General features: G+C 41.5%; 1 protein-coding gene across 1 annotated transcript in view; it reads left to right on the top strand.

The window, feature by feature from the left end:
• Positions 1–2,980: 2,980 nt before the first annotated feature.
• LOC126214847 (sterile alpha motif domain-containing protein 1-like) overlaps positions 2,981–15,730 on the top strand; it is a 91,297-nt gene continuing 78,547 nt past the window's right edge. Inside the window, exon 1 of the mRNA XM_049941483.1 lies at positions 2,981–3,177. Coding sequence (XP_049797440.1) covers positions 2,991–3,177 — 187 coding nt within the window. The 5' untranslated portion in view covers positions 2,981–2,990. The remainder of the gene's footprint in view (positions 3,178–15,730) is intronic.

Below are 15,730 nucleotides of genomic sequence, written 5' to 3'. Positions count from 1 at the left end.
ACTTCTTCTCCATGAATTTTAATACCTACTCCGAATTTTTCTTTTGTTTCCTTTACTGCTTGCTCAATATACAGATTGAATAACATCGGGGAGAGGCTACATCCCTGTCTCACTCCTTTCCCAACCACTGCTTCCCTTTCATGCCCCTCGACTCTTATAACTGCCATCTGGTTTCTGTACAAATTGTAAACAGCCTTTCGCTCCTTGTATTTTACCCCTGCCACCTTCAGAATTTGAAAGAGAGTATTCCAGTTAACGTTGTCAAAAGCTTTCTCTAAGTCTACAAATGCTAGAAACGTAGGTTTGCCTTTTCTTAATCTTTCTTCTAAGATAAGTCGTAAGGTTAATATTGCCTCACGTGTTCCAACATTTCTACAGAATCCAAACTGATCTTCCCCGAGGTCCGCTTCTACCAGTTTTTCCATTCGTCTGTAAAGAATTCGCGTTAGTATTTTGCAGCTGTGACTTATTAAACTGATAGTTCGGTAATTTTCACATCTGTCAACACCTGCTTTCTTTGGGATTGGAATTATTATATTCTTCTTGAAGTCTGTGGGTATTTCGCCTGTCTCATACATCTTGCTCACCAGATGGTAGAGTTTTGTCATGACTGGCTCTCCCAAGGCCATCAGTAGTTCTAATGGAATGTTGTCTACTCCCGGGGCCTTGTTTCGACTCAGGTCTTTCAGTGCTCTGTCAAACTCTTCACGCAGTATCTTATCTCCCATTTCATCTTCATCTACATCCTCTTCCATTTCCGTAATATTGTCCTCAAGTACATCGCCCTTGTATAAACCCTCTATATAGTCCTTCCACCTTTCTGCCTTCCCTTCTTTGCTTAGAACTGGGTTGCCATCTGAGCTGTTGATATTCATACAAGTGGTTCTCTTCTCTCCAAAGGTCTCTTTAATTTTCATGTAGGCAGTATCTATCTTACCCCAAGTGAGACAAGCCTCTACATCCTTACATTTGTCCTCTAGCCATGCCTGCTTAGCCATTTTGCACTTCCTGTCGATCTCATTTTTGAGACGTTTGTATTCCTTTTTGCCTGCTTCATTTACTGCATTTTTATATTTTCTCCTTTCATCAATTAAATGCAATATTTCTTCTGTTACCCAAGGATTTCTACTAGCCCTCGTCTTTTTACCTACTTGATCCTCAGCTGCCTTCACTACTTCATCCCTCAGAGCTACCCATTCTTCTACTGTATTTTTTTCCCCCATTCCTGTCAATTGTTCCCTTATGCTCTCCCTGAAGCTCTGTACAACCTCTGGTTCTTTCAGTTTATCCAGGTCCCATCTTCTTAAATTCCCACCTTTTTGCAGTTTCTTCAATTTCAATCTGCAGTTCATAACCAATAGATTGTTGTCAGAATCCACATCTGCCCCTGGAAATGTCTTACAATTTAAAACCTGGTTCCTAAATCTCTGTCTTACCGTTATATAATCTATCTGATACCTTTTAGTATCTCCAGGATTCTTCCAGGTATACAACCTTCTTTTATGATTCTTGAACCAAGTGTTAGGTATGATTAAGTTATGCTCTGTGCAAAATTCTACAAGGCGGCTTCCTCTTTCATTTCTTCCCCCCAATCCATATTCACCTACTATGTTTCCTTCTCTCCCTTTTCCTACTGACGAATTCCAGTCACCCATGACTATTAAATTTTCGTCTCCCTTCACTACCTGAATAATTGCTTTTATCTCGTCATACATTTCATCAATTTCTTCATCATCTGCAGAGCTAGTTGGCATATAAACTTGTACTACTGTAGTAGGCATGGGCTTTGTGTCTATCTTGGCCACAATAATGCGTTCACTATGCTGTTTGTAGTAGCTAACCCGTACTCCTATTTTTTTATTCATTATTAAACCTACTCCTGCATTACCCCTATTAGATTTTGTATTTATAACCCTGTAATCACCTGACCAAAAGTCTTGTTCCTCCTGCCACCGAAATTCACTAATTCCGACTATATCTAACTTTAACCTATCCATTTCCCTTTTTAAATTTTCTAACCTACCTGCCCGATTAAGGGATCTGACATTCCACGCTCCGATCCGTAGAATGCCAGTTTTCTTTCTCCTGATAACGACGTCCTCTTGAGTAGTCCCCGCCCGGAGATCCGAATGGGGGACTATTTTACCTCCGGAATATTTTACCCAAGAGGACGCCATCATCATTTAATCATACAGTAAAGCTGCATGTCCTCGGGAAAAATTACGGCTGTAGTTGCCCCTTGCTTTCAGCCGTTCGCAGTACCAGCACAGCAAGGCCGTTTTGGTTAATGTTACAAGGCCAGATCAGTCAATCATCCAGACTGTTGCCCCTGCAACTACTGAAAAGGCTGCTGCCCCTCTTCAGGAACCACACGTCTGTCTGGCCTCTCAACAGATACCCCTCCGTTGTGGTTGCACCTACGGTACGGCCATCTGTATCGCTGAGGCACGCAAGCCTCCCCACCAACGGCGAGGTCCATGGTTCATGGGGGAAGTTATGATAACTAAAAGAAAATAATTTTCATCACCAATGTGGTTGTTATTTAATAATACGTTTTTTGAGCTTTTCTGTCAATTTCACGTCATTTGACAGTACGAAGTAATTGCCATAGTTATCAATTTGAGCAGATTGGTGCTAGTCACATTTTGTTGTCGGTATACTTTTCATAAGCACCCAGCAGTGGCTACTCCTGCATACTTTTGACTCATTACAAAGTCTTAAAGGTTTTCCTTCACAAGTGGATTTACGGAACACAAAGTCCCAAAGAATTAATGTCCGTAACGTATTATCTGTCGAGCAATAGGAAAACGTGACTCGTAAGCTCAAACGAAAGCCACACGCACTGCCATTAATCCCACTACACGGTACGCAGTGAAGATACATAAGGCTGCAGCCACGTTATCTCTCCCCGCCTTATCACCCCCCTGCGTCGTCCTGTCACTATCTCGTACGAATCTTATCAGCTGCCCAGACAGGCGTCGACACCTGTGATGTGCGCCACAGCAGGAGAGGATGTAGGCCCCAGTCAGACACACTCTACAAACATGTACCGCATCCCCGTGGGCCTTTTGTGTCTCCTCAGTGTGGCCGCGTCTGCAGGTGACGCTAATACTCGCACTGCCACGGACTCTACTCCAGTCTCCGTTAATACGACCCTTTCTTCCTCCGACAATTTGAGTAAGTTAGAAAAATGGTTTATATACATTTTGTAAAAGACTGTAGATATTAATTGTTCACATACCTATTTCTTGCTCTGCATATTTGTAAAATGTTATTTTATCATTTGCCACTAATGTTAGTGAACAGTATGAATACATATTGTCACATTGCCCAAAAGTAAAGACAATGTAGCTTTTTATAATGAAAGAGTGATAGTCAATGTAACACATTTCTCCCTTTTTTTAAAAGAAAATTAGTCACTGAGTCATAATGTTACTGATAAACAATTGCCAGTGAGGAAACATACTCTCTCTCTCTCTCTCTCTCTCTCTCTCTCTCTCTCTCTCTCTCTCTCTCTCTCTCTCTGACTGACTGAAGAAGAAGCACGGCCGAAGAAGAAGAAGAAGCATACACATTCAGCTCTAGGCAGGAACATGTAAAACTGGCTCGAGTTGTTTAGAAGAATAGTTGCCTGTGTGCTGGGTAAATACCTGCCTAGTAATCGAGGTATTGATGGGGAGGAAGCTTCGTGGTATACGATCTCTGAAAAAAGACAACTAAAAGTACACACGTAATTGCAAGCTTGACAAGCATCCCTGGTCAAGTGTTTTGTCAAGCACGCACAAATTCCCTTCGTCTTCAGACAGTCTGAGCATCAGTTTTGTGTTTCGAACTTCGAAGGTAACATTTTATTAATTTTGGTCAGCTTTGCCATTGTAATGAGAGGGAAAAATTGTGATATATGGAGTAAGAATTGGTTTATAAAACAACACACATGTTATGATATAAAGTTGTCAGGGGCTGGAGATACACTGAATGGTTGGTAAAATAGACAGAAACACCCTGACCCTCCTAAAACTTGTAATGCTTTTAATTAAAATCTACAGAAAAGCCGTTAACATGACACACAGAGCTGACAACAATATTGCAATTTTTCCAGTTGTGAAGGTGCTGTGAAGGCTTTTTCTAGGGTAAACACATCTGAAACCCAAAACTGTAGATTAACTATAGTTATGGTTGAAACAGCTAACAGTAAAACAAAATACTGCAGGTCAAACACAGTGACGGATATTAAACAACGTGCACGCAGCGTCTTCCGTCGAAACCTCGGAAGCTTTATAAATAAAAAGGATAAACCTCTCATATCCACACAGGAAAATAAAATGATGTGTGGACTGCCAAACATCTGATGTACGTATTAGACTGCTGTTCCCCAGCCCGGATGAGAAAGGAGGGGGCAGGGGGTAGGCATCGCGTTAGCAAACAGACTCCACAAAACATTTTACCGCTACAGAAATAAGGAACAAAATGAACCGAACCAAACACGACAATTTGCAAACTGAATGTGAATGTAGATCTTGGCACGGAGGTGACAGTGACTTTGACTCGAATAATCCGAGAATAACACAAACGAGTATCCGGCCACCTATGAAACAGAATTCAGTGTTTATTGTAAAAATTATCACCCAGCTCGGAACTCGGAATATGCAATCCTCAAATCAAACGCGCCAGCTCACACAATAACTCCACAAATTTACCGGTCTTTTGTGAAGTTCGACAGACGGGTAGCGATCGAGTTGATGACGACAGTAAAACAGTCCTTTACTTGCGGGAGTTCCGATCGATACGAGGACAGTGTCTGACGAGTACTTACGAGGAGTCCCTAGAGTGTGAGGTCGGAAAAGGCCGACGGTGTCTTCGGTACTCGACGACCCGCGTATTATCTGCCGAACGACCGGGGTGGGACTGGAGGTATCAGACGGTGAGCAAAACACGAGGCTGTGGACGGCAGTCAGACTGCTCAGTCGGTGAGTAAGGCAACAGCAGAGCAATGGCAACGATAAACACAGCATACTTTGCATTACATCTACAACGACAGATGCCGAAGTTGGCATTTCGTCAGAGAGGAACCCGAGGAATTTTGCAAAGGGAGAAAGAAGTGGCAGATGAAAGACGAGCATTTCTGCGAGGTGAGTAAGTGGAGTGTGTGGTGTCACATACATTCGACTCTGAAGGCAATACACGTGAAGAGTACAATGACGACGATATGTGCTCGACGAGTGAAAGTGATACGGAAACAGGTGTCGAGACACGTAGAAGGGGAGCCGCAAATCCTGTGTCCGGTGGAACGTAATAGGGGACAATTGTTGTCCGAGGAGTAGGTACTAAATGTAATTACGTACACGGAAGATCATCTGCAGCGTATTAAAAACACAATTACGAATAGATTTCAAATAAATCCGTAGTAATATGAGCGTGTAGTGCATAAGAAAAAATACGAATAGTCGAGGGGAGAAAAGGTGGACTTGTTACAAAAACTTGTTTTTGCACGTTTCGAGGATGCTCCTTATAATTTACAGAATGTGCGCGACAGTGACCTATTACGTTATGCACGTCAAATTGTGTGCGACATAGATTGCAGTGATTTTAAGAGGAGCAGTGGATGGCTGCATAACTTCAAACAGAACTACAAAATCAGAAGATGTACAGTAAACTGTGGAATCAGTAAGGAATTTGCTTTCAACTCCAGCATATTAGGATTCAAAGAGGAAACACATATGAAAGGTACCGTGGAAATTAGAGGTACCGAGAGAATTGTACTGAGATCAACTAATTTATACAATTATGCTGACAGTTAATCTCGGTGGTAAATTAGCTGGAAGGTTATTTGTTGTGCTTTGAGAAGTTGTAGGTGATTTGTCCCCTACAATTCTTTCTCGTATGTGTGATCTTGCAAAGGGATGTAGGGAATATTTAGGTCACTGCAAGCAGGAGTGGGAGAATGGTTATAATACAACTTCAACTACGGCACGAACATTGCTTTTGGCCAACAGCTGGTCCAAATAACTTGCTCTTGCTCAATTCGTGGTCTGTGTATAAAAGTAGTGCTCCTTTAGAGTACGCTATCCCTCCCGAAACGTGTGCGACATTACAGTTCGTAGCAGCTGGAAGTCCCGGACAAATTCAGCCTGCGGATATTTGTGTTTTTCACGCCTACGAAACATATTATCGCACTATCTACAACTATCCCTTAAAGGGTAAACAATTTCACAATACGCTCTGTGACAGATTGTTTTGCATTCGATTGCATGCCATCACATTTCATACGATTTTGTAGGTATTCTGTAAGAGTGGATACATAGCTGAACATCCCACACGGTTTGTGATCATTGTGGTGCACCATTTTTCATTCGGTGTTTACGGTGCAAGTTAATTGTCTGTTCTGAACATTTTTCAAATGTTGACGATGTCCATCTTTGTGAAGTGTAATACGTACATCCTACAGTAGGTCGATCTGTTGCCCTCGTGAGGCACACAGTGAGCCATTAGCAGCTAATATTTGTCCTGTCGTAATTGTTAACGTGACATGCTAGGGACTGAACTTGCAACCTCGCACTCGAGAGGTGCCTCATTAGTCGAAAGGCGGCTAATGCTCCTATTAGGTGGAATATAGTTAATGATCGAGTCATCAGTGTGTACTTTCATTATACTCACACCGGTACAGCTGTGTACAGGTCTGAGCACCAACAGAATATTCAAACGATCAAGTCGAGGCTGCTTTTTATGAGCAGCTGCGCAATGTACGTAATGGATACCCGGACATAATGTCACACTTCCTGTAACAGATACGAATGTGACGGCATTGGCTGAAGCGTGCTGTCGGTCCCTTAACAACAGCACAGTGCACGAATTATAACGGTCAACATTTCAGGTTATTCTGCAGCCTTCATGGACTTTGTAATGATACATAAGAAGATCTGGCATTCGTCTGACGGAAATATTCTAAATTAAATTGATTACATTTGTATAAATTGCTGACAGAAGTCGTATTTGTAAGATAAATGAGCGTACCATTTTGTGGCTACTGGCTCACACCATTCCTCGGTCCTAGTGGACTCAAAAGTGAAGCTCAAATTGCACCAACACCGATGACGTAAGTAACTGTTTGGTGCGGCAAAGCTAAAAGATGAGAAATAGAAAATTAATTTCGTATTCAGCCTTAAAACTGACTCTAGGCCGAGACTGGCTCGATGACACCGAAATACAGTGGTACAAATTAAGGGATTCCGCGAGTGCACGTGACGAAGGGAAAACTCGACAACTGGGAGAGAGAGTTCGTACTCGGCATCCGATAGAAGAGAGACAGGTGTTAAAACGAGCTAAAGATCGAGAAGAGTTTGAAGTAGCTAGATGAAATATTCCGTGTTAGACTGCCAAATCGAAAGCAGCCGTAGCGCCGACAAAAAGAGAGTGGTTCGAATGGAAAGGTAGAGAGGTGCGAAATGTTGCCTCGTGAAATGACACTGGAGACCCCTACTCACATAAGACGAATGATCTGCCCAATTGGTTGAGCACTGCAAAGGAATCTTAAGCCAGCACAATTCATTTAATGCTTAAAACTTTGAAAATGAGCTGATGTTGTTGTTGTTGTTGTTGTTGTTGTAGTCTTCAGTCCTGAGACTGGTTTGATGCAGCTCTCCATGCTACTCTATCCTGTGCAAGCTTATTCATCTCCCAGTACCTACTGCAACCTACATCCTTCTGAATCTGCTTAGTGTATTCATCTCTTGGTCTCCCTCTACGATTATTACCCTCCACACTGCCCTCCAATGCTAAATTTGTGATCCCTTGATGCCTCAAAACATGTCCTACCAACCGATCCCTTCTTCTAGTCAAGTTGTGCCACAAACTTCTCTTCTCCCCAATCCTATTCAATACCTCCTCATTAGTTACGTGATCTACCCACCTTATCTTCAGCATTCTTCTGTAGCACCACATTTCGAAAGCTTCTATTCTCTTCTTGTCCAAACTGCTTATCGTCCATGTTTCACTTCCATACACGGCTACACTCCATACAAATACTTTCAGAAACGACTTCCTGACACTTAAATCTATACTCGACGATAACAAATTTTTGTTCTTCAGAAACGCTTTCCTTGCCATTGCCAGTCTACATTTTATATCCTCTCTACTTCGACCATCATCAGTTATTTTGCTCCCAAATACCAAAACTCCTTTACTACTTTAAGTGTCTCATTTATTAATCTAATTCCCACAGTATCACCCGACTTAATTCGACTACATTCCATTATCCCCGTTTTGCTTTTGTCGATCTTTATCTTATACCCTCCTTTCAAGACACTGTGCATTCCGTTCAATTGCTCTACCAGGTCCTTTGCTGTCTCTGACAGAATTACAATGTCATCGGCGAACCTCAAAGTTTTTATTTCTTCTCCATGAATTTTAATACCTACTCCAAATTTTTCTTTTGTTTCCTTTACTGCTTGCTCAATATACAGATTGAATAACATCGGGGAGAGGCTACAACACTGTCTAACTCCCTTCCCAACCACTGCTTCCCTTTCGTACCCCTCGACTCTTATAACTGGCATCTGGTTTCTGTACAAATTGTAAATAGCCTTTCGCTCCCTGTATTTTACGCCTGCCACCTTCAGAATTTGAAAGAGAGTATTCCAATCAACATTGTCAAAGCTTTCTCTATGTCTACAAATGCTAGAAACGTAGGTTTGCCTTTTCTTAATCTTTCTTCTAAGATATGTCGTAGGGTCAGTATTGCCTCATGTGTTCCAACATTTCTACGGAATCCAAACTGATCTTCCCTGCTAAAAATGCAAAATCCAATCGTATCACAGAAGCAGACGTATGGAATCAAAACACTTACAAACAATAAAGCAGATAGTCTGGACGAAATCACAACCGAAATTCTGAAATGTGGAGGTCCAGTCCTAATTTGTCAACTTACTAAACTATGCAATGCCTGTTGGCAAATGAGGCACATTCCAGAAGACTGGACATGTGCCACCAATGTTAAACTTCCAAAGACAGAAAGTCTGACGGAGTGTACAAACTGGAGGGGCATCGCACTTGTGTCCGTGCCAGCCAATGTATCTTGCCTCCCTCTTCTAGAAAGGCTACAAACAGCAGCAGATTGTCAACTACGAGTCGAACAGACCGGCTTTTGGTACGGGAGATCCTGCTCCGAATAAATGTTTGTTCTACAAAATAGAATATTGTACAGGTTGCAGATGTCCACGGCACATAAATCTTGTAAATTTTAAAAAGGGTTTTGATAGTACATACTGATTCTCAGTGTGGAATACTGTAAGTCTACATGGAATTCCTCATCATTTTGCTGATGTTTTCAGAAACTGTGTCTAGACTCGAGTTGCTGTAGAAGTGCAGTGGAAGGGAACACTCCTTTCTTTAGCATTCTTTAGCATTTTGCCACCGTTTGTTCTCGTGTCGGTCACAGATTTGTAATGAGAAAAACTACAGACAACTCCTCCACGGCCATATGCTCCAATGAGCTATCTAGGCTTGCGGATCTGAATTTTGCCGATGTCTCTGTTCTTCTGGCAGAAACACCACAAACGTTTACAACTAACGACCACCGAGGTGGACATAATGGTCATATCTGCTCGGCTAATAATAATTGTCGATAAGGCAGACAGTGGTGCAATAAGTGGCAACATTTACATCCGAATTACAATGCGACAGAAGGTACTACGAGACGTCAAATGTCTTCAGTAACTCGGAGGCCGCATATGTAATAATGGTAACGTACGTGCAGACGTCGCTAACAGAGCTGAGGGAGCTTCTGCAGGCTTGTGACACATACAACCTGTATGGCAATTAGGATCTGTAAGTGCGTGTAGATTTAAGTGTATAGATTTAAGTGTCAGGAAGTCGTTTCTGAAAGTATTTGTATGGAGTGTAGCCATGTATGGAAGTGAAACATGGACGATAACTAGTTTGGACAGGAAGAGAATAGAAGCTTTCGAAATGTGGTGCTACAGAAGAATGCTGAAGATAAGGTGGGTAGATCACGTAACTAATGAGGAGGTATTGAATAGGATTGGGGAGAAGAGAAGTTTGTGGCACAACTTGACTAGAAGAAGGGATCGGTTGGTAGGACATGTTCTGAGGCATCAAGGGATCACAAATTTAGCATTGGAGGGCAGCGTGGAGGGTAAAAATCGTAGAGGGAGACCAAGAGAAGGATGCAGTAGGTACTGGGAGATGAAGAAATTTGCACAGGATAGAGTAGCATGGAGAGCTGCATCAAACCAGTCTCAGGACTGAAGACCACAACAACAATAACAACAAAGTGCGTGTTCTTCTGTCGTCCTGCCCGTTGCCACGTACACATGTGCGACGACGAGTCAAACACTTTCACCGACAATGTTCGAGGCAAATTTTGAAGACCAGTTAACGCGACCACATTTTGACCGAACAAGTGTCGAGAATAAGTGGTCGACACATCATGCGCGAAACTTTCACTAAAAGACTGAAGCTCGATGGGAACATTTTATGTACGAAAGACAGGAGAACTCCAAATCGGCAATGTCGTGGAAATGAATGGGGAGGGGGGGGGGTGGATATGGAGGTAGGGGAAGACCTCTTAAAACGTGAAGATGAAATTTTGTGAAGAACCTCCAATGTGAAGATGTAAACTGGGAGGAATTTGAAAAACTGGCAGCTGATCGAGTTTGTCAGAGGAAATTTGTTGCCCGATGTGTTACTTACCATCGGAGGAACTAAATCTAAATGTACGACATTGTCTTACGGAAATGACAGAAACTGAATAGCGTAGTATTGTAGAAGAAGGAGGGGGCGGCTATATATGTGCAAGCAACTGAGTTAAGCTCTGGCCCTGTGGTGAACAGCTTTCTGATAGGGCAGACACAACAGTGAATCAGGAAAGACGCAAGCTACTAGTACTGACAATTTACAGCTTCGTAATGCAGCTATAAACAGTTTTAACAGGATTATAGAGGGTCACTGATTCTGGAGGTTTCAGCACAAATTTTCTGTCAGACAGTACCTGCAGAGGACTTCAAGAGTTGTCAGTATCCAATGTTAAAAATAAAATGTACCATCCCCTTAGATAGGCTACAAGTAACACATTGCTGGAAGAAGTTTCCAATGTGTATTATGACACAATAGTCAAAAGAACAATATTTAGAAATTTACTCAGAATGAACCATCATTTATTGTCTTTAAAACCATACTAACAGTATGTTATAAATCATTAACTTTTCATTATAAATCAGTAAATGAAACTGTTCTTGACAACAGACCAAAGAACATAGATTTTTAAGATTAGGGTATATATTGGCCAGTGCAAAACTTTAAGTCAGTTGCAGTTCGGCCAACGTAATGTAGCGAAGCCTTTCTGTCAGACGTGTCGGTAAAAGACAGTTTACGTGTGAACATTTTGTACGTGCTTACGGAAAATACACGTGATGTCAAAAGGGTATATCAGTGTGTCAGAAAATATTATATTAATGTCTGAGTTTTCATCACGTCCAAAATCGGGGCAAATCTGCAATATACATCCCCTAATGGACTTTATCGGTGGAGAAGATTTGACGGTTCAAAGCTAAGTGTTCCACTGGAAAAACTATGTAACTCTCATACTACGATGAATCTCTTGTAATGAGAAGTATTTTAGCCAGCACTACAGTTGGGGTAACACTAGATGTAATTACACAAATAAGTCCCTTTTAACTGTATTAACATGTACAAACTTTATTACATTTACTCTTCTAATAAGCTTACATGTCAGCAACGTTGTCTGAAATTTTATTTGCAAAATATAAAGTGCATACTTTTGTGTACATTAATAAACACATTTCTGAAAACAGTCCATACACTTGTAATATACAGTTTCAGAGCTAATTTCATCAAGAAGAATTTTTCTTCTGCACTAGAATTTTAACTGTTGCATAATAATTTGACAATTATTTTTATTAAAAGTCTCCGTTTTCAGGACTGTGGTATATGTACTGTTACAAGATGACAGAACCAAATACATCTGGTTACCTTCATGTAGTAAATAAGTTGACTGGGGCAATTATATCACAGCACAGTTCGTGTCCGTGTCAATTACACGCCACTCACACAGGATGTTAAAGTTGGCGGTTACGGTACGACTACCAGAAACTGGAGTTTAATTTTAAACGGATACCGACAAAACACCCAAACACAACTCGCATCGCATGTCGTGTTCCCGCTCTGCTCTCGTGATTCCCGGCCAGACGACGCGACGCTGGCTGTCAGCTTTGACGGGGCAAACGCAGCAGCGCTACATGCGTATGAGTCAGTGATGAGGTGTGGGTGTAGGTATGTACCCGCATGGTCCGAGTGGTGAAGCTTACCGGGTGAGGTAAATGGCCCTCATATACTGAGGGTTGGTGCAAACTCTTGACGTGAAGGTCTACATGCACATTTTGTTAGTGCATGTGGGTACTTACTGGCTCCATGTGTGACATTTATTTTGAATTTGGAGGCAGTATTAAGGAAACTAGCATAACATAGTGAGCAATCTAAGGAGGTGTACCTTCGCGGGTGGTGCCATTAAAGTAGCTTCAGTCTGGCTGTTTTGAATTGCACCTTAAAAAAGAACTTGGAAAGCCAAGGTACTTTCTGTAATACTGAAAAGTTTTCTGTTGCTCTTCATTACTCCTTTTTTCATTTTGTACAGCAAGTTTCATGTTAATTTTGTAAACATCTTCACTGCCCTACTGAGTTCATGTCATCAATGTTTTCTTAGCAGTCTCTTACTGTTTCACTCAGTGCGAGATGTAATGTTTCCCTCGCCTCAATTTCAGACACTGACAATATAAGAACTTCAGTCGCCACATTCTTATGCTTATCTTTCTCTTTTTTTCACCTCAAATTTTCATTAGCTCCAGGGTCGAGATAAATTTGCACACTCGCATCTATATTGAGCATCTTTCATTAATATCTGTGCTCGGGTCGTGACGAACACCCTACGGGCCGAACACGATCGTTCCTCGTGCTCGGTGGTTAAATAATGCGGGTTACGACCCACTAATCTTAAAAAAAATGATTCAAATGGCTCTGAGCACTATGGGACTCAACTGCTGTGGTCATAAGTCCCCTAGAACTTAGAACTACTTAAACCTAACTAACCTAAGGACATCACATACATCCATGCCCGAGGCAGGATTCGAACCTGCGACCGTAGCGGTCCTGCGGTTCCAGACTGTAGCGCCTTTAACCGCTCGGCCAATTCGGCCGGCCACTAATCTTATCCGGGTGTTTTTCTAGATTGTGAATTGGTAGTTATCATCTGGCTGTAGCACCGACATTAATGTGATATGCTGTCGTGCTGTTCTGCAAACTGTAGCCAGAGTCTTTCTGCGTCATTCCCGTATATTGTCATTCTCTCCACAAGTGTATCTGTCTGGTAGGGTTTCGATACGTTTACCCTCTCTACATTGTTTCAGACTTCGACAAATGTATTCTGCGAAGTTTTGCGTTCATTGATATTGTGTCATTTACTGTTTTGTACTGGGCCAATTTTGATGTCAGTTCCGAGAGCTTTGTTGTGGATGTCCTTTCGAATTACGTTCCAGTGCTCAGAGGGATACTTTACTTCCGTACAGCTGACTCTTCCACTGTCATTTAATAGCTGGCATAGTCCATTGGTCATTCAATCTCACAGTGTGCCACATACTACAGAGGCAGTTACTTTCCAGCAGAAACATCCTGATGTGTTTCCCAACCTCGTCATGTATTTCACCCCAAATTTATCAGTAGTCGGATATTGTCCAGCTTATATGCCTAGTGCACTGTCTGTGTATTTGCACTACAGTTGTATTATTCTCTGTATCAAAGGTGGATATTTGTTAGCCGAGGTCCCACTGGGTTTAACATTTAGCCTCACCTAGAAGATTTCACTCCTCCAGATATACCACCCTCGTGCAGCTACTATTTTCCTAATTACACTTTCTACCACAGGAATTAGTTGTCCAATGTACCATATTTCCGATAGTATTTTGGTGTTCACAAAATCTACCCTCTGTATCAAATTCTGTACTCATCTTTTGTTGTGTTGTAGACAGCTTTTTGGCACGCCAAATGTTTCTTTCAGTTTCCAGATGTTGTTTTTAAAGGGTAACTCATTATTATTCCTACCAGTTCTACATTCTCTCATACTCCAAAACGAGTGTTTTTGTCTATTCTGAATCCCGTGTCGATTGACAGAGTAGTTTTTATGAGGTTTAGCTCGGAGCTAGAACATTTTTCGTACTCGTGTACAGTACTTTCTAAAAGTCTTGCTCCAATCGTATGATGCCACTCTTGTTTTACAGGTATCTTGTGCATTTAATTATGCTCAAATACAGATTTAATCCTTGAATTTTGCAATTTATCATTCTGACTAGTGACTCAATTGCAACGATGAAGGGCGGCATCAACACAGGGCAGCCCTGCCGAACCGATCTCTCAAGAGGTATTTATAGGTCAAGTTGTCCATTGGCGATAATAAAAATTACACAAAATACGGGACAGTTCAGTACTCGGAACAAAGTAGAGGCGAGCAATCCTGTCGAAGGCCTTATATCGATCTAAAGCTAAAATTGTAGCTTCCGTTTGTGATATTGTGGTGTAAGACGCAATATCTTTACTGTCAGCTAGACTTTTTAAATATCATTCCCCCTGGTACTGCTCCTGTCTGGATGTTGTGGAAGATCTTCTCTGAGACATTCTGTATTCTAGATGCTATAACACAGGCCATAAACTTGTAATTAGAGCTCAGGACGGAAATGGGATCAAATTCATTTCAATTCCATGATATATTCACTTAATTCAGCCTAAGCTGTCACATAGCTGCCATCTTCTTTCTTTTTTTAATCCGTTAATTAATTGTTGACTTGGGTGAAATTTCTCTTTTCCGAGATGGAATAGTGATTAAATTTCCTCAGAACTACTGTTACTGTCTCTGGGGCAGATTTTAATTCCTTCCACTTGTCTTAAGTAGTGACAACTTTGACTTAATCATTTTGAATTCTATGACATTTTCCTCCGTTAGAAACATTTCAGAGTACAATCCGTAAAGGCATCAAAAATAAAATTCGAAAGTTTCTTTGTGTAACTGATTCCTTTCATAACTATGAGACTCCGTGCAGCTGATTAACCAAGGTTTGACACAGTTGCTCCACCACTTCATTACCATCAGAAATGAATGCTGTCAGTCACAAATAGCCTCTCATATTTCTTGCACTCATTCAAATAACTTTTGCTCCTTGAGAATTTCAATTTTTAATTTCCACCCAGTTCTGCTGTGGAACATTTTCTGTCTCGTCATTCAAATGAAACAGTGAGCTGAAGAATAATTGCTCATATTCATTACTCTGTCCCCGAGTTTCTTCCCCACACAGATTCTATCGAGAAAGCTGTACAATAAGGAAGGCATTGTTTGTCCCCCTTTGTTATTTCTCAAGTGTCCTCCACTTCTAAATGGCGTGTACTTTCTTAGAGTACTGTGCATTCATTTAAATTTGGCCTTCAGTTTTTCGGTTTAAGACACAATTAAAATTGCCTCCGGTTGCCGCAGGAGATATAGCTCTCATTTTCAGAGAACTGGGTTCGTTCCCCCATTTTGGTTCACAGCGAGGGTGTAGATGTTAATAAATCTAATGCCGCTAATAAGGCACGGCAACCCTCCGCCATTTTTCAGTTGTCACGCGTCTGATGCAATCACACCCTCTTTGGTCACGAGACGAGGGCCTACAGAGCT

Source organism: Schistocerca nitens, chromosome 12 (assembly GCF_023898315.1).
Source record: "Schistocerca nitens isolate TAMUIC-IGC-003100 chromosome 12, iqSchNite1.1, whole genome shotgun sequence".
NCBI lineage: Eukaryota > Metazoa > Arthropoda > Insecta > Orthoptera > Acrididae > Schistocerca > Schistocerca nitens.
This window is presented reverse-complemented; position numbering and strand designations above follow the sequence as displayed.